At 43.0% G+C, this 25761-nt stretch overlaps 1 protein-coding gene across 2 annotated transcripts in view; it reads right to left on the bottom strand.

The window, feature by feature from the left end:
- The window catches only part of LOC122812097 (WW domain-binding protein 1-like), a 440566-nt gene that overhangs the window by 256000 nt on the left and 158805 nt on the right, over positions 1-25761 (bottom strand). For both annotated transcript variants that reach the window (XM_044084376.1, XM_044084377.1), the window contains exon 2: positions 24930-25032. In XM_044084376.1, the coding sequence (XP_043940311.1) occupies positions 24930-25032 (103 nt within the window). The remainder of the gene's footprint in view (positions 1-24929; positions 25033-25761) is intronic.

The raw sequence follows: 25761 nt of genomic DNA, 5'->3' as shown, positions 1-25761 counted from the left end.
AGGACATCGGTAGTGTCATTGGCAGCCTTGGACCTATGCAGTCTGTCTCTGTCTTTAACCTTTCATTTTTTAAGAAGATCGGTAGTCGGATGGCTTACCGAAGACATTTCGGAGTACGGAGATCGAGGGGGAAAGAATTTAGCTACAAAAATACCCCTACAACGAATAGTTCAGGCGTTGAACAAGGCGCAAAACCGACAGCGAGGGACATTGTGGTCTGGGCCTAAACAGGTGATGCAGTAAATCTCTGTGAGGTATTTGCTTTCCACAAGCAGGACAATTATTAATTTTTTCTGACATCGGTTAGAGCAAGAAAAAGGATCCTCAACGGGGTACTTATCTTTTAGAAGACTTCAGATCTGAAACTCGAAAAACAAAAATTTCAGGAGTCAGACGGCCGGCACTTGCAAACTGCTTCTGCTTCAGGCACTGCACGGCAAGAAAGACTAATGTAATGGCATTGGCTGCATATTTTATACCCCTGATGACCGGACGTCATGGAAGAAGCGACAGCATCCGACGCAGAAATCCCAATACTCTGGTATTCAGGCCGGCTAAGGGTTACCTGCAGGCAGATAACCCAAATGTGATGACTGCAACAGTTAAACACAAAGAACATCCGTGGTTACCTCCCTGCAGAAGGAAGAGGTAGAGGGGTGGGACCTTTTCACACGTTAAAATGCTGGTCAGTATAGCCTCTCTCTCTTGTCAGACAGGAGATGTACAGACATTCCTTTTTCCCTCTGTAAGATGAAGAAACTGCATTTCCCCCAACAACTACATAGACACTTTATCTTCTCTCTTTCTCCTGTAATAATGCAGGGAGAAAGGAAAAGGACTCTTCCGTCCCTTTTTCTGCTAAATTAAGGGACAGGAGAGACGATTGCTCTCCTGCTCTTTCTTGTTCAAAAGAGGAAGACCGAAGAAGCAGTTTTTTTTAACTCGGGTGTCCTTAAGTAAAAAAAAAAAAATAACAGAGCATAATTACCTGTGTAGGCTTTCTTCCTCCCTCCCGCTAGACAATAGTGGAAACTATATTCCTTTTCCCTTGAGTGATTGAGGGGAGGTACACAGAGCTCTCCTGAAAATTTAGGAGGTATTCCCTTCTGATTCCAGCTGGAAAGAAGGGTGCAGATGAGCCCAATTTTCTTGCTGGACAAAAGAAGCACTGTCTCTCATCTTAAGTTTTTACTCAAAAACTGTTAAATTAGTTTAAAGATCCTTAAGAGTCAAAGGTTCAATTCGTGTGTGTGACAACACAAGAAAAGACATTTCATGCACATCTCTGATACGTAAAACTAACAGCAGGTAAAAAAATGTCACAATCTTAAGTCCATCAGTTGTTTAACAGCTAGATTTTGCAGTTTTTTTAATTCCCAGGGGTGTAACTACAGAACAGTAGCAAATAGGGTATGAACTCAATATCAGAGTTTCAAACATTAATTGTAATTATAAGGGCATGGGCGAATGAGGAGCAGTACAAAGTGTTAGAAGCAGACTGACATGGACACAGCAGCTAGAACATTATAGTTAGGAAAGCATGCTTTTGTGTAACACAGGTAGTTCTGCTCTGTTATTACTTATTTAGCAGTTAAAAAAAAATGCTTCCTGGAATCATACAACTCCGATTCTTTACTCAACGTGCAAATGGTAAATTTTTATCAGTAAATTTACTGAATGCTGAGAGTCAAAATGCAGTATCAAATAGAACAGCCAACACAACATTAAATCTATTCAGAAGCGGGAAGTGCTAAAGTACAGTTGTGTACCCTTACCATAAATGTAGATGTTCGAGTGTATGCACTGTTTCAATTGTTACACTTGGTTTATCTGCCTGCAGGTAGCCCTCAGCTAGCCCGAATACCAGAGACTTAGTATTTCTGCGTCGGTTGCTGTCGCTCCAGGACTGACGTCAGGTTGTCAAGGGTATAAAAACAGGCAGCCAACGCCATTACATCAGTTTTTCTTGCACCAAATGTCAGGAGTCCCCAAATAGGGAGCTAAGTTATGGTGGAAAAAACACAAGTAAAAAGTAAATACCAATAGCCCTGTAAGGGGAAAGTAATACATTTAAAGAAGGAGAGACAGAGAGAGAGAGAGAGAGATGGGGGCTGGAGGGTGGGAAACCAGGACTGCATCAGTGAATACACTCGAACATCTACATTGTGTATTCAACTGTACTATGTTCTTCGTGTTTCAATGTTGGAGTCATCAAACTTGGGTTGATTCCCAAAGCTGAAGAATGGGTGGAGGCAGTCAGGAAGAGATGGGGCTGGCTAGTATGCCCTGCAGGATTACTGTAGCAAAACCTGCCCTGGATTTGGAAAAGATAGGCAGGTGGTAATGCTTGGTGAAGGTATGAACAGAACTCCAGGTAGCAGCTTCCAGAATGTCCATGGTAGGGACTCCCTTGAAGAATGGGGTCTATATTACGAGATCGAAAACCTGTTTCAGCGAATCGGAAATGAGCGACACCTATAGCGTGAACTATGGCAACGGCAAACGTCTAAAACCACAAAACACAAAATGTCGAACTGTCATGGTTGGCCCCTCTGCGGAATAACTCTGTATGGTAAGTGTGCGATAGTTATGGACCTTAGGGTTACGGTGCAGGTTAAGGTAAGTGCATAGATAGTCAAAAAACAGATAGGGCTCACCACGGCTAATAAAAACTCTTTTATTACTGCAGTGCAAGTAAGTGCTTTTGTGTTCTCTCAACGCTTCATCAGACTTCAAAACAGTTACATTTCAAAAAAACATTCTTAAATATAGACACCAATACAAAGCACCCAATCAACATCATCATAGCATCATCACATGTTTAAATCACATAAAAAATAAAGGCATACATCATAGAATATATCTCTATCGTAATAAAACAAAATAAAACATAATGTGCCTTCCTAAAATATAAAAACAAACATAACATTTCAACAAACATATATATATATATATATATATATATATATATATATATATATATATATATATATATATATATATATATATATATATATATATATATATATATATATATATATATATCAATAACAATAGCAGAATCTAAAAATCCAAAAAATCAATGTTTATAAGGACGTGCTGCTAGAAAAGGTTTTAAACTGACCTCATTGAGCCCTCGTCCTTTATATGCCTGTAATCTGATGATCCATCTATTCTCACATTCTTCCGTTTCATTTTTATATTCCTAATCTGCTCTTTTCACTAACTGTAGTACATTAAACCTAAAAGAGTGTGATGTCCCTACACTTAATATGTGTCTAGCTAAGGCATTGTGATCATCCTCCTTGTTGATGGCATATACATGTTCCCTCACATGTTCCCTGAGACTTCTGTTCGTCTTACTTACATAAAAACACGAACATGCCTGGCAGACAGCCAGATAAACTAAATCTCTTGACTTACAATCAGCATAGAGGTCAAAATTAAAAGAATTTCCCGTATCTGGATGCATAAAAACATTATTTCCTGACATATATGTACATTGATGACACCCTCTACAGGGAAATGTACCCTTCCTATTTGATATATTCACTCCCTTGTCATTGTCCTCATAACAAAGTAACCTCTTCAGAGATTTCATATTCCTATAACTGAACCTATGTTTATTACCTACTATTTCAGAAATAGTATCATCAGTAGTAAGGCTACTCCAATTCTTATTTATAATATCCTTTATTTTCATATTCTTATTGGAATAAGGAATTGTGATCCTATTAATAGTTGTATGATGTCCTCTGTTAACTTCAGCAGTATCACATCCTTGGTGTCTATATAAATATGGTTTGCCCTTGCCTCTCCTCATCGAGTCGGTATTGCAAAATGTTCTCTACTTCTTTCTCATTATAACCTCTTGCTAAGAGATTGCCGGCTAGCATCCCCTGTTTACAATCACAAACCTCATCTTCTGTAATCAAACGAGAGATTCGCAGGGTCTGGCTCTCTACTATATTGCCATAAATATGTTGTGGATGCATGCTACTACAATGTAAAATACCATTTCTCCAACAAGATTTCCTGTATATTTCTGAATGTATCACCCCACTTCTCTTTGATATCTGCACATCTAGGAAATCAATCACATCATTAGAGCATTTATGTTCAAAACTCAAGATATTGGTCGTACCATTTATATATTCAATGAATTCAGTTAACCCATCCATAGTCCCATCCCATACAAAAAACACATTGTCCACAAAACGCCTGTAGAACTTGATGTTGTTAGCATAGTTCATGTTGGATGTGACATATGTATTCTCCCAGTATGCCAACACAAGGTTGGCATACAAGTTGGTACAAGGGGTGCCCATTGCAACCCCTTTTCTTTGTAAGTAATAGATGTCATTATACATGAATACATTATTATTGAGTACCAAATCAAGTAGCATACTGATTTTAATAACCAGATCCCTGTGCACTCCTTTCTCAATAAGGTATAACCTTACATATTCCATCCCTACATCATTAGGTATGGTAGTAAACAAGGATACCACATCTATTGTGACTAACAACTCATCATCAGTAGAGACCCATTATTTCTGGCGGGGGGTGGCTTATGGAGCCGGCATCCATATATAGAGAAACATCTTAGACCGATAGTTAATGACACGATAATTATACTTAAGGATACACAACAGTTTTTGGAGGATTATGGTGCATATCTTTCTGCACATAATACAACTGATGATGAGTTGTTAGTCACAATAGATGTGGTATCCTTGTTTACTACCATACCTAATGATGTAGGGATGGAATATCTAAGGTTATACCTTATCGAGAAAGGAGTGCACAGGGATCTGGTTATTAAAATCAGTATGCTACTTGATTTGGTACGCAATAATAATGTATTCATGTATAATGACATCTATTACTTACAAAGAAAAGGGGTTGCAATGGGCACACCTTGTGCCAACTCATATGCCAACCTTGTGTTGGCATACTGGGAGAATACATATGTCACATCCAACATGAACTATGCTAACAACATCAAGTTCTACAGAGGTTTTGTGGACAATGTTTTTTTTTGTATGGGATGGGACTATGGATGGGTTAACTGAATTTATTGAATATATAAATGGTACGACCAATATCTTGAGTTTTGAACATAAATGCTCTAATGATGTGATTGATTTCCTAGATGTGCAGATATCAAAGAGAAGTGGGGTGATACATTCAGAAATATGCAGGAAATCTTGTTGGAGAAATGGTATTTTACATTGTAGTAGCATGCATCCACAACATATTTATGGCAATATAGTAGAGAGCCAGACCCTGCAAATCTCTCGTTTGACTACAGAAGATGAGGTTTGTGATTGTAAACAGGGAATGCTAGCCGGCAATCTCTTAGCAAGAGGTTATAATGAGAAAGAAGTAGAGAACATTTATTGCAATACCGACTCGATGAGGAGAGGCAAGGGCAAACCATATTTATATAGACACCAAGGATGTGATACTGCTGAAGTTAACAGAGGACATCATACAGCTATTAATAGGATCACAATTCCTTATTCCAATAAGAATATGAAAATAAAGGATATTATAAATAAGAATTGGAGTAGCCTTACTACTGATGATACTATTTCTGAAATAGTAGGTAATAAACCTAGGTTCAGTTATAGGAATATGAAATCTCTGAAGAGGTTACTTTGTTATGAGGACAATGACAAGGGAGTGAATATATCAAATAGGAAGGGTACATTTCCCTGTAGAGGGTGTCATCAATGCACATATATGTCAGGAAATAATGTTTTTATACATCCAGATACGGGAAATTCTTTTAATTTTGACCTCTATGCTGATTGTAAGTCAAGAGATTTAGTTTATCTGGCTGTCTGCCAGGCATGTTCGTGTTTTATGTAGGTAAGACGAACAGAAGTCTCAGGGAACGTGTGAGGGAACATGTATATGCCATCAACAAGGAGGATGATCACAATGCCTTAGCTAGACACATATTAAGTGTAGGGACATCACACTCTTTTAGGTTTAATGTACTACAGTTAGTGAAAAGAACGAAAAGATTAGGGAATATAAAAAATCAAACGGAAGAATGTGAGAATAGATGGACCATCAGATTACAGGCATATAAAGGACAAGGGCTCAATGAGAAGGTCAGTTTAAAACCTTTTCTAGCAGCACGTCCTTACAAACATTGATTTTTTGATTCTGCTATTGTTATTGATATAATATATATATGTATATATATATATATATATATATATATATATATATATATATATATATATATATATATATATATATATATATACACAACATATATATATATATGTTTGTTGAAATGTTATGTTTGTTTTTATATTTTAGGAAGGCACATTATGTTTTATTTTGTTTTATTATGATAGAGATATATTCTATGATGTATGCCTTTATTTTTTAAGTGATTTAAACATGTGATGATGCTATGATGATGTTGATTGGGTGCTTTGTATTGGGGTCTACATTTAAGAATGTTTTTTTGAAATGTAACTGTTTTGAAGTCTGATGAAGCGTTGAGAGAACGCGAAAGTGCTTACTTGCACTGCAGTAATAAAAGAGTTTTTATTAGCCGTGGTGAGCCCTATCTGTTTTTTGACTTTTGATATTGGATCTGAGAGGGCTCCTTATCCAGGACTGTTTGTTGTGTTTTCTCTAAGTGCATAGATAGGTAATGTATGTAAGGTTTAGTGTAGGGTTAGAAGTAGGGTTTTGTTAAGTGTATGCATGTGGATTATTTGTTTTGTTTGGGTATATGTCTGTATGGTAAGTGTGCGATAGTTACGGACCTTAGGGTTAGGGTGCAGGTTAAGGTAAGTGCATAGATAGCAATGTATGTAAGCTTTAGTGTAGGGTTAGAAGTAGGGTTTGGTTAGTGTATGTATGTGTTTTATTGATTATGTTTGGGTACATAGTATGTAGCGCACGGTAGTGTTGGCAGACTCTGATGATTCCAGATTTTAAAATTCATGGTTTAGGGGGTTCGGCGTATTTGCGGTTTGGGCCATGTGTGTCGGTGTTGTGGTATTCACTAAAACGGGTTTTCGATCTCGTAATATAGACCCAAGGAATGCTGTAGAGGTAGAGGTTGCCCTGGTGGAATGTGTTCTGACCCCCTAAGTGGTTGGTTTCCCATGGTGTTTGTAACAGAAATGGATACAGTGTGCTATCCATTTGGAAATAGTTTATTTAGACATAGCCTTGCCCTCTGCCCTAGGTGCAAAGCTGAGTAGTAGCTGGTCAGATTTTCCGAAGGGCTTAGTCCTGTCAAGGTAGAATCTGAGCTGTTGCATGTCTAAGGAGTGCAGGATCCTTTCCCCTTTATTTTGAGGACTGGGAAAGAAGGTTGGCAAGTGGATAGATTGGTTGAGAGCTACACTGGACACCACTTTAGGCATAAAAGTAGGGTTAGTTCTGAGGGAGACCCTGTCAGCATGAAAAATAATGAAGGGTTCCACAGCCATAAGCACTTGTAGCTCAGACACTCTTCTAGCTGAAGTGATGTCCAGAAGCAAGGCTGTTTTCCAAGAGAGGAATTTTAACTCTGTTGACGCTGCAGGTTCAAAGGGGAGGAGCATGAGATTTTCCAGTACAAAGTTAAGGACCCAAGCCGGGGTGGGTTCTCCCTTTGGTGGCCTTAAATTGTTGGCCCTTCTCAGAAACTGTTTGATGAGAGGGTGAGAGAAGAGAGGTGGCTCAGTGTTGTAATGAACAGAGATGGCAGAGGCATGGATCCTAATGGAGGAGAAGGAAAAACCTCTGTGCAGCAGATCTGCTAAGTAATCCAGGATGAGAGGTAAGGAGGGCAGAGCAGTGTCTGCTCCTTTAGACTGAATCCAAGAACAATACCTTTTCCACTTATCAGCACAGGATTTCTTGTACTGGGTCTTCTGGCTTCCAGAATGACGTCCAGTACCTGCTTGCTTAGGGTGGCCACTGGGGGAGAATTCAAGGAATAAGCCAGGCTGCAAGGTTCAGGGTTTGCAGTTGCGGATGCAGGATCTGTCCCTCCTGCTGAGTGAGGAGGGTTGGGATTGGAGGTAGATGCCATGGTGGCACCGGTGACAGGCTGTCCAGTAGTGGGTACCTGTGCTGGCATGGCCAGTCTGGAGCAATCAGGATTGCCCTTGGTCTGTCCTGTCTTATATTGAGTAGCATTTCTAAAAGAAGAGGCAGAGGGGGAAAGGCATAAACTGAGAGGTTTACCCACTGGAAGGATAGGGCATCCACTTTCCATGCTCTACTGTGTGGTGTCCTGGTGCAGAATCTGTTGATCTGGTGAGTGTAGGGGGGGGGGTAAAAAGATCTACCTCTGGTATCCCCCATTTCTGGGTTAACAGACTGAAAGTGCTGGGATGTAATTGCCACATGTGTGGATCTAGGAGATTTCTGCTTAAGTCGTCTACCAGAGAGTTTTGTTTGCCTGGCAGGAACTGAGCTTGCAGATGGATCTGCATGTCCAATGCCGTGTTCCAAAGTGTCATCTAGCCTGCAGAGTGGGTAAGAGTGGGCTCCCCCGGTTGTTGATGTACCACATAACTGTGGTGTTGTCTGTTTTTATTAGCAGGGGTCCAGGTGAGAGAAGGGATCTGAAAGCTGTCAGAGCGTGCTGAACAGCTAGCATCTTTTTTTGGTTGATGTGCAGATGAATTTGACTTGGGCTCCAGTGGCCCTGAATGCACCTGTCTCCCAGATGTGCACCCCAGGCATAGTCTGATGCGTCTGTGGTTAGGGTCTGGGCAGCGTGGGGTTGTGCAAAGGGAAGCCCCTTGTAGTGGTTGCATGCTGCTGTCCACCAAAGAAGCTCTGTCCTTAGACAAGGTATGCTAGGTATGGTGGTTTCCAGGTCCTGAGAATGTTGGCACCAAATACTTTTTAAGTACCATTGAAGTTTCCTCATATGCAGTCTGGCATATGGAATTAGTAGAATGCAAGAGGCCATGAACCCTAGAGCCTGCAGGAAGTTCCTTGCAGATAGCTGCGTTTTGGTGAACATTTGAGCGAAGTAGCCTGTTAGATAGGCTTGTTTTTCTGGAGTAAGAAATGCCATCTGGGAGGCTGTGTCCAAGCTTGCTCCCAGGAATACAATGTTTTGACTGGGTATTAGTTTTGATTTATTTTCGTTGATAGTGTACCCCAGGGAGGTTAGAAGGTTCTTTTCAAATGTCAGGTGTTGCATCAGCTTTTCCCGATTGTCTGCCTGAATCAAGCACTCGTCCAAGTAAGGGTATATTTGAATGTTTCTCTGTCTGCAATAGGCAATGGCTGGAGCCAGGCATTTTGTGAAGACTCTGGGAGCAGTGGATAAGCCAAAGGGAAGTGCAGAGAACTGATAATGCATAGATCCTGCCCTGAAACATAGATATTTCCTGCATGATTCCCTAAAAGGGATGTGCAGATAGGGTTCTTTTAGGTCTAGGGTGACTAGCCAGGCCTCTTTGGACAGCATAGGGAGAAGCTGCTGAAGGGTGAGCATTTTGAATTTTGGTACCAGAATGGAAAGATCTAGGATTGGGCACCAAGTGCCCTCTTTTCTGGGTACCAGGAAAAGTCTGGAATAAAACCCTTGACCTATCTGTTCTGCAGGAATAGGTTGAATTGCCCTTATGGAGAGCAGGGATTGAACTTGGTTTTGTGCCTCTGCCCACTGGTTTGGAGGAAGGTCTGGGTACCCTTACAGTGTTGGCAGTGTGTGGAAGTAAAATTTGTACCCCTGGGATACAATGTTGAGGATCCATCGGTCTTTGGTGATGGAAGTCCAGTTTTTTGCATGGTGGGCAAGTTTTCCTCCTAGGGGCACGAGCAATTGGACAGAGGTGAGGAGTGGGGTTGACAAGTCATTGTGAATTCTTTCCGTAAGGGGGTGGCTTAGCACTCCCTGTTTTAGAAGTGGAGGTACTCCATTGCTTAGATCTCTGCATACCCTGAGACTGTAATCTGGGAGGGTCTGTTTCCCCTCGGTTTAGTTTGAGATTGCCTTGAGGGGGCCAGAAAGGACCAATGTTTCGAGGGGCAATGCCTACTGAATCTTGGAGGCTGCACCTGCAAAAAATGTTTGACTGTCTGCATAAACTTTGCTTTTTCTTCCATCTTTTTCAGAACCTCTTCTGCTTTGGTGCCAAACAAACTGTCTTTATTCAAAGGGGCGTCTAGTAATTTTGATTTGACATGGTTTGGCAAGGTCTGTTCCTTAAGTCAAGCATGCCTTCTTAGTACAGAGCCAGTGTCTGCTGCCCCGCAAGATGTTTCTAGGGCGTCAAACCCACATTGCAAGATATGCTTGCTGACTTGGCTTGCAGAATGCATAAGCTCCTGTAATTCTTTATTTTCTGTACAGTCTGTAAAGGTAGATAAATTTTGCTTAATTAGTTCCATAATATGTTGCTGGTATTTCAGCATGTGAAACTGGCAATTCAATGCCCTAATGGCTAGAGTTGTAGAGGTGTATACTTTTTTACCCCATCTGTTTAGAAAGCTCGGGAATCCCTGTCCGAAGGGGTGGGATTCCCGAGCTGTAGTTACCTTTATACCTTTAGGCCCTTGGGAAATGACCTCTGGGTCAGCAGTAGGATTTTCTGAAAATAAATTTGTGAGAGTCAGGAAAGTGCAGTTTTGTACCTACCATAAATGTAGATGTTCGAGTGCTAATACAGCTGCAGTCATAACAGATGGGTTCTCCTGCCATCAGGCGGGTCCTCGGTCGGCCGAATTCCAAAGTCTAGGTCCGGCGTCGGTTGTCGTCGCTTCTTCCCTGACGTCAGTGCGACAGGGGTATAAAAGAACCAGCCAATGCCATTTTCTTCAGTTTTTCTTGCCCCAGATGTCAGGTGCCCCCAGAAGGAAGGCAATACATAAAATTATGTAATAATGCAATGCAATATAATCAAAAAACAGTAGTTGCAAGCAAATATACCATAAAAGAAAACCCCTAGAGGGGAAGGAGGGAGGGAAACCTGGACTGCAGCTGTATTAGCACTCGAACATCTACATTTATGGTAGGTACAAAACTGTACTATGCTCATCGTGCATACAGCTGCAGTCATAACAGATGGGTAGAATCCCAAAGCTAAGAAAGGGGTGGTAGGCACTAGGTGGAACTAGGAGGAGCCAAAATGCCCTGCAAGACTGCAGTGGCAAAGCCTGCTCTAGATTTGGAGTATAATGGTACGTTGTAGTGCTTGGAGAAGGTATGCACAGAACTCCAAGTGGCTGCTTCCAAAATATCCTTGGTAGGTACTCCTCTGAGGAAGGCTGCAGAGGTGGCTGTGGCCCTGGTGGAATGGGTTCTAATGCCTGTAGGTACAGTTTTGCCATGGAAAGAATAGCAAAAGTGTATGCAGTGTGCTATCCATTTTGAGATTGTCTGTTTGGAAATTGGCTTTCCTTGAACTCCTACCGCACAGGCCACAAAGAGCTGTTCTGCTTTTCTGAAAGGCTTTGTTCTGTCCAAATAATAACGCAGTTGTCTGTGGATGTCCAAGGAATGTAGTAATCTCTCCCCCGTGTTTTGAGGATTAGGATAAAAAGTAGGTAAATGTATGGCCTGATTTAAAGCTACCCTGGATACCACTTTAGGCATAAAGGACGGGTTGGTTTGTAAGGAAACTCTGTCCTGATGGAAGATGATAAAAGGCTGGACAGCCATGAGATCCTGTAGTTTTGAAACTCTACGAGCTGAAGTGATAGCCAGAAGGAAAGCTGTTTTCCAGGACAAATATTGCAAATCTGATGAGGCAGCTGGCTCAAAGGAGGCAAGGTCAGTTTTTCCAGAATTAAATTAAGATCCCAAGCAGGTATTGGTTGTTTCCTTGGAGGTCTTAAATTCTTAGCCCCTCTGAGGAACTGTCTTAAGAGAGGGTGAGAGAATAAAGGTGGATCAGTGTTGTATTCTGCAGAAATGGCTGAGGCATGGATTTTGATGGAGGAGAACGAAAGTCCACTGCTTAGCAGTTCCGCCAAATATTGTAGTATTTGAGGTAAATTCAGTTTTCCAGGGTCCTGGCCCTTTTTCTCATTCCAGATGCAAAAACATTTCCATTTTGCAGAGTAAGCTTTTCTAGTTAATGGCCTTCTGGCCTCCAAAATGACATCCTGCACCTCCTTGGAGAGTAGGGCCTGCTGTGATGCTAAGGATTCTTCCATGCGGCTAGACTGAGTGTTTTTAGCTGACTGTGAAGAGTTTTGAAGCTGTGCTGAGTCAGAAGAAGAGGCATTAGAGGCAGGGTCCATGGTGGGGAATGCGTCAGGCTCCTCAGGAGTGGGTACCAGTGTTGCCTTGGCCAGTCCGGAGCAATGAGGATCATCTTTGGTCTGTCTGCTCTGGTCTTCAATAGAACTTTGGGCAGCAGAGGAAGAGGCGGGAAGGCATAAACTGTCATTGATGTCCAACTGAAAGAGAGAGCATCCACTCTCCAGGCATTTGGATGAAGATCCTTGAGCAGAATTTTGTCAATTGATGATTTATGTGGGAGGCAAAGAGATCCATGTCTGGCCTTCCCCATTCTTGGATTATTTCTGTAAAAACTTTTGGATGCAACCTCCATTCGTGTGGATCTGTCATATTCCTGCTTAGGTTGTCTGCCAGCGTGTTTTCCTTGCCTGGCAAGTACTGTGCTTGTAGTTCCATTTGTAAGTCCATGGCCATGTTCCAAAGTGACATGGCCAGTCTGCATAGGGGGTAAGAATGTGTTCCTCCCTGCTTGTTTATGTACCACATAACTGTGGTGTCGTCCGTTCTTATCAATAGTTGACCTGGTTGTAGAAGGTCCTTGAAAGCTATAATAGCATTTATTACTGCTTGCATTTCTTTTTGATTGATGTGAAGGTGCTTTTCTTTTTGGGACCATTTGCCCTGAATGCACTGGTCTGTCATGTGCACCCCCCAGGCGTAGTCCGAGGCGTCTGTTGTGATGACTTGATTTGCTTGAGGCTTGCTGAATGGAAGACCTGTGTTTGTTTGACATGCTTGAGCCCACCACAGAAATTCCTTTTGCAGACATGGAATTAGTGGTATTATTGTTTCAAAACTGTGGCTGTGTTGAGACCATATGTTTTTTAGGTACCATTGTAGTTTTCTCATATGCAGCTTTGCACATATGATTAGTAAGATGCAAGATGCCATGAATCCCAGAGCCTGCAGGATTTTCCTTGCAGTCAGCCTGGTGCAATTTACCAGTGTTCTGAAGTACTGAATTAGTTGTCCCTGCTTCTCTGGCATAAGGTAGGCCATCTGGGTGTTTGTATCCAAATTGGCACCCAGGAAAATTATCTTCCGAGAGGGTATTAGCCTTGATTTTTCTTTGTTGACTGTGTATCCCAGAGAGTTTAATAACATTATTACATAAGCCAGATGTTTCAGAAGAATGTGCTTGCTGTCCGCTTGGATCAGGCAGTCGTCCAAATAAGGGTATATTTGTATCCCTTGAAGTCTGCAGTAGGCAATTACTGATGCCAGGCATTTCGTAAACACTCTGGGCGCAGTAGATAAGCCAAAGGGCAATGCAGAGAACTGATAATGGGTTGAACCTGCAAGAAATCTGAGGTATCTTCTGCAATTTTGTCTGATTGGGACATGCAGGTATGCCTCCTTGAGGTTCAATGTTACCAGCCAAGACTCCTTGCCCAGCATGGGAAGAAGGTGCTGTAGAGTGAGCATCTTGAATTTTGGTACGAGTAGGAATGTGTTTAGGATGGAAAGATCCAAAATAGGTCTCCAATCTTTTCCCTTCCTTGGCACCAGAAATAGCCTGGAATAAAAACCTTGCCCTTGTTCGTGTACGTACCTCTTGAATAGCTTTCATGTTTATGAGATCTGAAATTTGCCTTTGTGCCTCTGCCCTTTGATTGTGTGGCAGGTTTGGCATGCCTCTCATTTTTGGAAGGGTATGAAAATGGAATTTGTAGCCTCTGTTTATAATGTCCAGGATCCATTTGTCCTTTGTGACAACATGCCAATTTTTTGAAAATAGTGCCAGCTTTCCTCCTAAGGGGGCTGCCATTTGAGACCTGGTTGGCATGCAAAGGGGAAAGTCATTGGGTTTGCTTTCTGAAAGATTGCGAGTTGTCCTCACCACCTCTTTGTGTAGGAGCTTGCCATTTTCTGCCTCTATACGATTCTTGTGATTGTCCTCTGCCCCTCGGGCACCTGTATCTGCCTCTTTGGGGTCTGTCTGTGGCAGGAAAGGACCAGTTTTTGGAAGGCCAATTTCTACTAAAACGTGGGGGTTGAACCTGCAGAAATTCTTTCACAGTTTGCATTGATTTTAGCCTTTTCCTCCATTTTCCGTAATACTTCCTCAGCATTAGCCCCAAATAGTACATCCTTTTGAAGAGGGGCGTCTAGTAATTTAGCTTTGACATGATCAGGCAAGGCTTGTTCCTTGAGCCAGGCATGCCTACGTATGACTGAGCCTGTAACAGCTGCTCTACATGAGGCCTCTAAAGCATCAAAACCACATTGTAAGGTATGTTTACCCACTTGTTCTGCACTATGCATCAAATCCTGCAACTCCTTCAAGTCTGGTTGTTCAGGTTGTGACATTTTACTTTTCAATTGTGATAACAAAAACTGTTGGTATTTTAGCATATGAAACTGACAGTTTAAGGCCCTCATGGATAAGGTAGCCGAGGTGTATACCTTTTTTCCCCACCTTTCTAAGGATCTGGAATCTCTCTCGGAAGGCAATGGATTTTTGGCAATGGAGGCCTTAACTCCCTTGGGCCCTTGTGAGATGGTTTCTAGGTCAGCAGCATGGCTTTTGTATAGAAATTGGTGTGAATCAGGAACCCTGTAGTACCTGTCAGGCTTAACTGGAGCTGGAGGTAGAGAGTTAAGGCAGGCCTCCGAGTAAACATCATCTAGGATGTCCAAGACAGGAGGTATAGCCAGAGGCCTGTGCTGGGGTAACAAAAGAAATTCCCTGAGCCTTTTCTTGGAATCTGAATAATCCTGGCCTTCCCAGTGGAAATGTTCCCTTAAGGTATGCAAAGTTTCCCCAAATGAGTAATCCTCAGGAGGGGGATACAGAAGGAATAGACTCCTCTGCATCAGAGTCTTCAAAAGGGGAGTAAGACTGTTCCTGATCATCAGAGTGTTCTGAAATAATGGAGCCCTGATCAGAGGAGGGGGAATCGTCCTCCACTCTGGGCCTTTTGTCCGGAGGTGGCTGAGAACCTCTGATTAGAGTAATTAAATCCTCAGCCATTTTAAGCATCTGTTTCTTAGGCATGGGGCCTGGAGATGAGCCCTGTGTAGCTGGTCTCTTAGCGAGTGCATGGATGCTTTAGACTTGGTGAAAGCCTTGATGGAGAAAGAAGAGGAAGGTCTGAAGACACCTTGAGTGGAGGTGGACCTGTCCACATTCTGTGTTTCAACGCCAAGAGTGGCGTCGGTATCTGTAGTCGGGGTGTGGGCCGAGGAGCCTGCGACCTCGGGTACAGGAGACACCGCCAAAGATGTGTCATCGGTAATCAGGGGCTGCGTAGGTGCCTCGCTGAGAACCGGACCATGTGGAGTCGGCTTTGGCGTGGTGTCGGTAGAGGCCGCGGACCTCGAGTGTCGGTCCTTGTCTTTGCGTTTTTTAGACAAAACCGGAGTCGGAGTATCCGCCGACATAGTATAGTTAAATGCTTTCCCAAAAAAATGCTGGGCGAACTCCGCCCGACGCTTAATAGTGTGTTTGTTGAATGTAGCACAAAAGCGACAGACCGAAACGTCGTGGTCTGGGCCTAAGCAAGGAATACAGAGGGAATGGAAATCCTTATGCGGTATTTGCTTCCCACAAGAAATACAATTATTAACTTTGTCTGACATCGGTCTGAGGCAAGAAAAGTTTCAACGGGTACTTAGCTTTAAGAAGACTTCGGTTTCCAAATTTTCGTAATCTCAGGAGCTGGCCAACCGCACTTGCAAACTGCTTCTGCTTGCACCGCGGCAAAAGACTGAAGAAAATGGCGTCGGTTGGTTCTTTTATACCCCTGTCGCACTGACATCAGGGAAGAAGCGACGACAACCGACGCCAGACCTAGACTTTGGAATTCGGCCGACCGAGGACCCGCCTGACGGCAGGAGAACCCATCTGTTATGACTGCAGCTGTATGCACGATGAACATCTCTGTAGTACCTGTCTGGTTTCCTTGGAGAAGGGGGTAAAGTATCAGGAGTCAGACTAGATTCCATAAAGACATCATCCAGAAAGTAGAGTTGTGAACACTTACCATAGATGTAGATGTTCGAGTGTATTCGCTGTTGCAGTCATTACATTTGGGTAATCCTGCTGGCAGGTTGCCCTCAGTTGGCCTGAATTCCAAAGTCCTGGGTCCTGCGTTGGCTGCTGTCGCCCCTTCACTGATGTCAGGTCGTCAGGGGTACAAAATATGTGGCCGACGCCATTTTCTTTAGTTTTTCTTGCCCCAGATGTCAGGTGCCCCCAAAAAGGGGTAGCCAAAATTTATATATATATACAGACCGGTTTCGCTTACAAAAGCGTCATCAGTGTGATGTAAAATGCATACGTCAGATGTGTTTCATATTGGTGAAGGTCTTTTTTCACTGTATGTGGTATTGTCTCTTTAATTGGGAGACTATTTAAATTGGACGTGTATGCGTTTTACATCACACTGATGACGCTTTTGTAAGCGAAACTGGTCTGTGGGGCAGATTGTGTAGCAATAAACTGCTAATACTCCTTCGATGCCTTCATTGTTTTGTTTGTGTGCTGGAAGTGGATTTGGTATTTATACACTTGTGTTTTCCTTCCACCGGTTTGCTGGATACGTGCACCTACATTTGGGACTATATATATATATATATATATATATATATATATATATATATATGTAAATACATGCACCAATATAAACTTTACCTTCATCTACAAGCAAATTCACCACATAGGTTGTATAAATCAGAGAAGGAAAGATAGGCTCCATCAGAAGAAAGGGGAATGGCGGGTGGGTAACCTGGACTGCAACAGTGAATACACTCGAACATCTACATTTATGGTAAGTGTACACAACTGTACTATGTTCTTCGTGTTTCACTGCTGCAGTCATTACATTTGGGTACAGTCCCAAAGCTATGGATGGGAGGCTGGAGCTAAACACAATTAGGAGCGGCTAAGAGGCCCTCCAGAACTATAGTGTCAAAGCCTGCCCTGGATTTACAGTAGAGTGGCAGATGACAGTGCTTTGTAAAGGTGTGCACTGAACTCCAAGTAGCAGCCTCTAAAATGTCCTTGGTTCGTACTCCCCTGAGAAAGGCTGCTGAAGTGGTTGCAGCTCTGGTTGAATGTAGCCTAATGCCCTTAGGCACTGGCTTGCCATGGTGTAAGTAGCAGAAACGAATGCAGCGGCCTATCCACTTTGAAATAGTCTGCTTTGAGATAGCCTTTCCTTGTGATCCTGCAGCATATGCCACTAATTGCTCTGTCTTTCTGAAAACTTTGGTTCTGCCCAAGTAGAATCTTAGCTGTCTGTGTATGTCCAAAGAATGCAGAATTCTCTCCCCCTTGTTCTGTGGATTTGGATAAAAAGTTGGCAGGTGAATAGTTTGGTTAAGAGCCACACTAGAAAGAAACCACCTTAGGCATACATGTTGGGTTTGTCCTCAGAGAGACCCTATCTGGATAAAAAATGATAAAAGGTTCCACAGCCATGAGTGCCTGTAGCTCTGAAACTCGTCGTGCAGAAGTTATTGCTAGGAGCAGATATGTTTTCCAAGAGAAAAACTTTATATCAGCAGTAGCAGCTGGCTCAAAAGGAGGCAGGGTGTGTTTTTCAAAGACATAGTTGAGGTCCCATGCAGGCAGTGATGATCTCCTTGGAGGCCTTAAATTTTCAGCTTCTCTGAGGTACTGCTTTAATAAGGGATGAGAAAAGATTGGTGGCTCTGTATTGTAGTGAGCCGAAATTGGCAGAGGCATGAATTTTAATACATGAAAAAGACAGGCCTTTGTCCAGCATCTCAGTTAAGTATTGCAAAATCTGAGGAATATTTTGCACAGCTGTATCAGTTCCTTGTGCCTGGTTCCAAGCACAGAATCTCTTCCATTTTCCATAATAAGATTTTCTAGTACTAGGCCTTCTGGCCTCCAAAATGACATCCATTACAGCTTTACTGAAAGGTGCGTTTTGTATGACTACATTATCCGCCATGTTGCCAGGTTTAAAGTCCTGAGTTGGCTGTGCAGGATCTGTTTGTTTTGCTGGGAAAGTAGATGAGGTATTTGAGGTAAGGTCCAAGCTGGGCATTGAGACAGGTTCTTTAGGATTGGAAACCAGTACTGGCGGGGCTAGTCTGGGGCAATCAGTATCATTTTTGGCTTCTCCTGTCTGACCTTTAGGAGTACCTTAGGGAGGACAGGCAGTGGGGGAAAGGCACAGACTAATAGGAGGGCGTCCACTTTCCATGCTTGTCTGTGATAAGTCCTTGTGCAGAATCATTTTAGTTGGTAGTTGTGAGAGGAGGCAAATAGATCTATGTCCGAGCATCCCCATTTCCTTGTTATGCTGAAGACTTGTGGATCCAGCTGCCACTCGTGGGGATCCATGAGGTTTCTGCTTAGTTCATCTGCCTGAGTATTTTTCCTTCCTGGCAGGAATTGTGCCTGCAGATGTACTTGGTAAGTTAATGCTGTGTCCCACAAAGTTATGGCTAGTCTGCAAAGGGGGTAAGAATGTGTGCCCCCCTGCTTGTTTATATACCACATGACTGTGGTGTTGTCTGTCTTTATCAGTAGTTGTCCCAGATGAAGTAGGTCCTTGAAGGCTGTCAGGGCATTCTGAACAGCTAGCATCTCTTTTTGATTGATATGTAGATGCATTTGGGTTGAGGACCATGTGCCCTGAATGCATCTTCCTGCCATGTGGGCCCCCCAGGCATAATCTGATGCATCTGTTGTTAGTGTCTGCCTGGATGGGGGTAATGTGAATGGCTGTCCCTTGTTTCGGTGACAAGCCTTTGCCCACCATCGAAACTCCTGTTGTAGGCAGGGAATGAGAGTAATCATTGTTTCCAGACTGTGGCAATGTTGAGTCCAAACACTTTTTAGGTACCATTGAAGTTTCCTCATATGCAGTCTTGCATATGGAATTAGTAGGATGCAGGATGCCATGAAGCCCAAAGCCTGCAGAATTTTTCTTGCAGATAACTGGGCCTTTGTTGCCAACATTTTGAAATAGGTAGTCAGTTGCCTTTGTTTGTCTGACTTGAGATAAGCCATCTGGGCAGTTGTATTTAAGCTTGCAGCCAGTAATATTATCTCTTGAGAGGGTACTAGTTTTGATTTCTTTTCACTGACTGTGTACCCTAGGCATGTCAGAAGTCTTTTCACAAACGCCAGATGCTGTAGAAGAATGTCCTTGTTATCTGCTTGAATTAGACAGTCGTCCAAGTAAGGATATATTTGTATTCCTCTTTGTCTGCAGAATGCAATTATTGGTGCCAGGCACTTTGTAAAGACCCTGGGCGCAGTAGATAAGCCAAAGGGCAGTGCAGAGAATTGGTAATGCATTCGGCCAGCCTTGAATCTGAGGTATCTTCTGCATAATTGTCTGATTGGGACATGCAGGTATGCCTCTTTTAGGTCTAGACTCACCAGCCAAGCATTCTTGCCCAGCATGGGCAGAAGCTGCTGTAAAGTCATCATCTTGAATTTTGGTATATCCGGGAATGTGTTCAGAATAGATAGGTCCAGTATTGGTCTCCAGCTCTTGTCTTTTCTGGGTACCAGGAACAGTCTTGAGTAAAATCCTTGTCCCTGCTCTTGCTCTGGTACTTGTTGAATGGCTCCCATGTCCATGAGGGATGAGACTTGTTTTTGTGCCTCTGCCCATTGATTTTTTGGAAGATCTGGCCAGCCTTTTGCCTTTGGCAGGGTATGGAAATGGAACTTGTACCCTTGTGACACGATGTTTTGAACCCACTTGTCCTGGGTTATAATGTGCCAATTTGAGAAAAAAGTGCTAATTTTCCCCCTAAGGGTGCTGCCAGGAGGTAAGTGCTTGGTGCAGGCAGGGGGAAGTCATTGGGACTGTTTCCTGTATGGTTGTGATTTGTCTTCTCCAACTTTGGAGGTAGAAACACCCCATTGCTTTGACCTGTAGGAACCTTGCGCCTGGGATCTGCCTCTAGGGCGTTTGGATCTGCCCCTTTGAGGTCTGTCTGACACAGGAAAGGACCAATTCTTTGTAGGCCAGTGTCTACTAAACCTAGGTGGCTGTACTTGTAAAAAATCTTTGACAGTTTGCATAGATTTAGCTTTGTCCTCCATTTTCTTTAACACCTCCTCTGCCTTAACACTAAACAAAGTATCATGCTATAAGGGTGCATCTAATAATTTAACTTTGACATGATCAGGCAGATTTTGTTCCTTTAACCAAGCATGCCTCCTAATTACAGAACCCATAACTGTGGCCCTGCAGGAGGCCTCCAAAGAATCAAAACCACATTGCAAAGTATGCTTTCCAACTTGTTCAGCTGCATGCAATAAATCCTGCATTTCCTTGTTTTCTGCACATTCAAAGTTTAATAACATTTTCTGTTTAAGCAATGCAATGACATGTTGCTGATATTTGAGCATATGAAACTGACAGTTTAAGGCCCTTATAGCCAAGGTAGCAGATGTGTAAACCTTTTTTACCCATCTATCCAGTGCCCTAGGATTTCTGTCAGGGGGGGGTAGGGGTTTTGCAGCAGAAGCCTTAACTCCTTTGGGACCCTGTGAAATAGTTTCTGGGTCTGCAGCAGGGTTTTTAAAAAGGAATTTATGAGAGTCAGGAACTCTGTAATATCTGTCAGGCTTAACAGGAGCTGGAGGGTAAGGAGTCAGGGGTAAGACTAGACTCCGAAAATACATCACCTACAATATCTGACACAGGTGGAATGGCTAGTGGCCTGTGTTGAGGTAGTAAAAGGAAATCCCTGAGCCTCTTTTTAGATTCTGAAAAATCTTGGCTCTCCCAGTGGAAATGCTCCCTCATGGTATGCAAGGTTTCCCCAAAATAATAGTCCTCTGGAGGAGAAGCTGAAAGAATAGATTCTTCAGCATCCGAATCCTCATAGGGGGAAGAGAATATTCCTGATCAGAAGAGGAATCAGAAGAAATAGAGACCTGATCTGAAGATTCATAGTCAGTCTCTTGCCTAGGCCTCTTATCAGGAGGGGGATGGGAACCCCTGATCAAGGTAATTAAGCCTTCGGCCATTTTGAGCATCTATTTTTTGGGTATAGAGGCCTGTCCATGTGGCTCTTGAGTTTGTTTCTTTGCTTTAAAAGGTGCTTTAGGGTCTGAATACACCCTCAGAAGCCGGTGCCTGCTCAGCGGCTCCAGACCCATCTGAGGGAATAGTATCCGAGGCTCCAATACCTTGAGTTTCCAGCGGCATGGCCAACTCCACTCCACGTGGGAGTCGGTAGCGGGGCTGTGACTCTAAAGTAACGGGCATCAGGGGCTGCGAAAACGCCTCACTGAGAACCGGCGAACAGGTGATTGGCTTAGGAGAAGCTTCGTCGTCGGTTTTGGGCCTCGGTTGTCTCTCTCTCTCCTTTTCTTTGCATTTTTTGTGAACTCCGGTAGTCAGATGGCTATCCGACGACATTTCTGGATAATTAAACCGGCGTCCAAAATAGTTTAAAGCAAAATCATACCGACGCTTAATAGTGAGTTGGTTAAATCTAGCACAAAACCGAAAACCAGCAAAGTTGTGATCAGGGCCTATGCAAGGAATACAGTAAGAATGAAAGTCCTTATGAGGTATTTGCTTTCCACAAGAAATACAATTAACTTTTTCTGACATCGGTCTGGAGCAAGAAAAAAGTTTCCCCAATGGGGTACTTAGCTTTATTGAAGACTTCAGATCTGAAACTCGAACACGAAAATCTCAGGAGTCGGCCGACCGGCACTTGCGAACTGCTTCTGCTTCGGGCACCACGCGGCAAGAAAGACTAAAGAAAATGGTGTCGGCCGCATCTTTTATTCCCCTGATGACCTGACATCAGGGAAGGGGTGACAGTAGCCGACACAGGACCCAGGACTTTGGAATTCAGGCCGACTGAGGGCAACCTGCCAGCAGGATTACCCAAATGTAATGACTGCAACAGTGAAACACAAAGAACATCAGGAGGGATAGTGAAGGGTCTATGTTGTGGCAAATCTAAAAATTCTCTGAGTCTCTTTTTGGACAATCCTGGCATTCCCAATGGAAATGCTCTCTTAAAGTATGAAGGGTTTCACCAAAAGAAAAATCCTCTGGAGGGGAAGCAGAGGGAATGGATTCCTCTGCATCTGAATCCTCATAAGCAGATAAAGGCATGTCTTCACATTCAGAAATGTCAAAGTTGTTGGACTCTTGGTCAGTTAAAGTTATTGGGGACAAGTCCCTTTTTCTCTTAGCAGGGGAAGGCTGGCTTCCCCTAATCAGCATGTTCAGGCCTTCCTGCCATTTTAAGCATTTGAGACTGTGGCAAGGAAGCAGGTGCTTGAGATTGGATCGTCTGTTATTTAGGCGTAGCTCATACTCTTGGCCTTAGAAACTTAGCAGTTTTAAACAAAACTGAAGACGTGAAAGAAGTCATCGGTTTGTGTCGAGTATCGGTAATGCGAAGAACTTCCTCAGAAGCCGGTGCCTGCTCAGCGGCTCTGGACCCATCCAGGGTAGAGACATCCGCAGGTTCCGTAGTCAAGGAAGAGTCTCGCGGCATACCGGACTCTGAATGGGTCTTGGTAGCGGCCTGAGAATCCATCGAAGTGGGCATCAGGGGCTGCAAAAGCACCTCACTGAGTACCAGTGAACTGGCGACTAGCTTAATGGAAGAGTCATCGACAGTTATGGACCTGTGCGGTCTGTCTCTGTCTTTATCCTTACTTTTTTTGGAAGATCGGTAGTCGGATGGCTTACCAAAGCCATTTCGGAATACGGATATCGAGAGCAGTAGTATTTAGCGACAATAAGGCCCCAACAACAAATAGTTCGGGCGTTGAACAAAGCACAAAACAGACAGCAAGGAACATCGTGGTCTGGGCCTAAACAGGTAATGCAGTAAGAATGGAAATCTCGGTGTGGTATTTTCTTTCCAAAGGCAAGAGAATTGTTACCTTTTTCTGACATCGGTTAGAGCAAGAAAAAAGGATCCCCAACAGGGTACTTAGCTTTAGAAGACTTCAGGATGATTCAATTCGGAAACAAAAGCTCAGGTAGTTGGCGACCGGCACTCGTGCAAACTGCTTCTGCTTCAGGCTCCTTGGCAAGAAAGACTGATGTAATGGCGTCGGCTGCCTGTTTTTATACCCCTGACGACCTGACGTCAGTCCTGGAGTGACAGCAACTGACACAGAAATACTAAGTCTCTGGTATTCGGGCCGACTAAGGGCTACCTGCAGGCAGATAACCCAAGTGTAATGACTGCAACAGTGAAACATGAAGAACATCTGGGAGAACAACTTCCAATACTTATCATCTACTTACCTAGATCTCTACCTCTGACTTGTACTTGCACCACTGTCATAACTAGGGTGGGATAAAGGGGGCAACTGCTGCTTATGAAAGGTGTTAGGAGATGCTATCAGCAGTTGCCAATGGGGCTACAGTACACAGCTGCCTCATTTAAGAGACCGTAAGCAATACTGTGAATTCTCAAATAAAAACTGATAGTGCAGTCATGGTTGTATTTAGTTTCACAGTGTGTTAGCAAATGTAGCAAGGGGTTTTCTACAGTTACGATTTAAAGTGGAGCTTGTTTTGGTGGTGAGGTGGTGCAGCAGTTAGCGTTGTCGCCTCACAGAAAGAAGATCAGTTCTCAGCTGGGGTGCCTTCTGTGTGGAGTCCGCATGTCCTCCCTGTGGTCACGCGGGTTTCCTCCCACATTCCAAAGACATGCAGTAGGTGGACTGGACACTCTATATTGGCTGTAGGAAAGAGTGTGTGTGCAAGTGAGTGGTCCAATTGAACTGCTGCTATAGGGCTAGCCATCCGGCGGTGTAATACTTGGCACATGATGATTACTGCAGAAGTGACACCCTGACCCATATGGGAAAAGGGGTTGAGGATGGATGTGCTTTTGCTTTTAAAAGAACTTCAAGAAGACAGGGAAACCTTTTTCTTTTTGGTCTTCAACTTTGGATTGAAGGGGTGCCAGTTTAAAGGACTGTCCATGATGCTATGATGGCACAGCTATGGTACTGATCTGAAGAGACATCAACTCCAACTCTACTGTAATACCTTAAAAAAATAAAATTACACTACAAATGGCATCATCAAAGTCTTCAATCAACTAAATGCTCAGCAGCTGCAAGCCTTCCTTTCTATGCCACATACTAGAAAATCATACAGGAAGTCAGATGTCAGTCAGAAGACCTTTAATTCCGTTAACTATCCATGTCAAAGCATAAGAGACTTCAATTTCTTAAGCAAGACACGTTATGCTGAGTTAGGTTAAACCGGTCTATGTGAAATGAATGGGAATCTAAAATCATTAACCTTCTTAAATGACAAATCAGAAAAGGGCTATTTAATGATTCGGTATGACAATTTCATTTTCTGATCCAGGGCTAAAGTGACAGCTTTAGAACTTGACAGTTTGCTCCAAGTTAAAGGTCTCCATTATCAAAATATGTTTTAATTTCCATAAACAACAGCCCTACAGCTACCAAGCTAACATTTAAGTATCTTGTAATAATCAAATATTCTAGTCTTTTTTTACAAGGTAGGGCCAGCAGCACAAGGAAATTAGTCTCTGCAAAGGAAACCAAGTTTCACAAAATTCCCTCAGTTTCATAATTAAGTCGTACCACATAATGTTTAGAAGGCTAAGAACTCACCAAGACATTTCTATAGAGTCCAATCATCCAGCCAACTGGCCATACTTTTATGTCGGTTATCAAATATTAATGCAAATTACACCATTAGAGTCTAACAAAACTTACACCAAAGTTCATGGAAATTGGTACAGCAACCCATCTCACCACAGCAGTACCCAGTATCGCACTGGTACTCTTGATTGTTTGGTTTGATGCACAGGTCTTTGCCCTGGAATAAAAAATACAGATAAACAAAACTATGCGAATATGACTCAAAGCTACAGAAAATCAGCCAGCAGTATATCACAATGATGCCCCATCTCCCCCAAATCAGCAAGTCAACAACAAGGTTATCTCATCTAGCAGAGCAACTTCTTGACAACTAAACAAACAAAATGTTAAGGCACACTGGTACTACAAACTGCTGGACTCTAACCAGAATTGCTACAACAGCTACAAAACACATGGCAAATGCAAAAATGAAAGTCATGTACTCACCATAATGCTGGATACTTCTTGTCTTTCTCCATCAGGTTCAACCTGTGGGTTACTCAATTTGAGACCAGCCAAATCGACTTCAGCTGGCTGGGCTTTGTCTCCTCTACCTATAATGCCTCACACTCCCAGAGAACCTCAGATCAAGTTTTCTCCTCATTGTCTTGACTGAAAAAACACCAACCTAAGCGACAGGACAGCAATGCACCCACAAACAATGTAATGCAACCTTCTTGACTTGATTAGTATATGAAAAGGAGCTCACCACACAGACAGAAATGGGGCAGGAATGAGGGAAGGCTGAACCAGATGGAGAAAGACAATATGATCTAGCATTATGTTTAGTACATAACTTTTGTATCTCATGTCGTCTTCTCAGTCTGGATTCAAGCTGTGGGACAGTCCCCAGCCATATGAAACCCAGAGGTTGTAAGGAAGAATATTCTGCAATTCAGTGAGATAA

Source organism: Protopterus annectens, chromosome 9.part0 (assembly GCF_019279795.1).
Source record: "Protopterus annectens isolate FY-2018-M chromosome 9.part0, PAN1.0, whole genome shotgun sequence".
NCBI lineage: Eukaryota > Metazoa > Chordata > Ceratodontiformes > Protopteridae > Protopterus > Protopterus annectens.
This window is presented reverse-complemented; position numbering and strand designations above follow the sequence as displayed.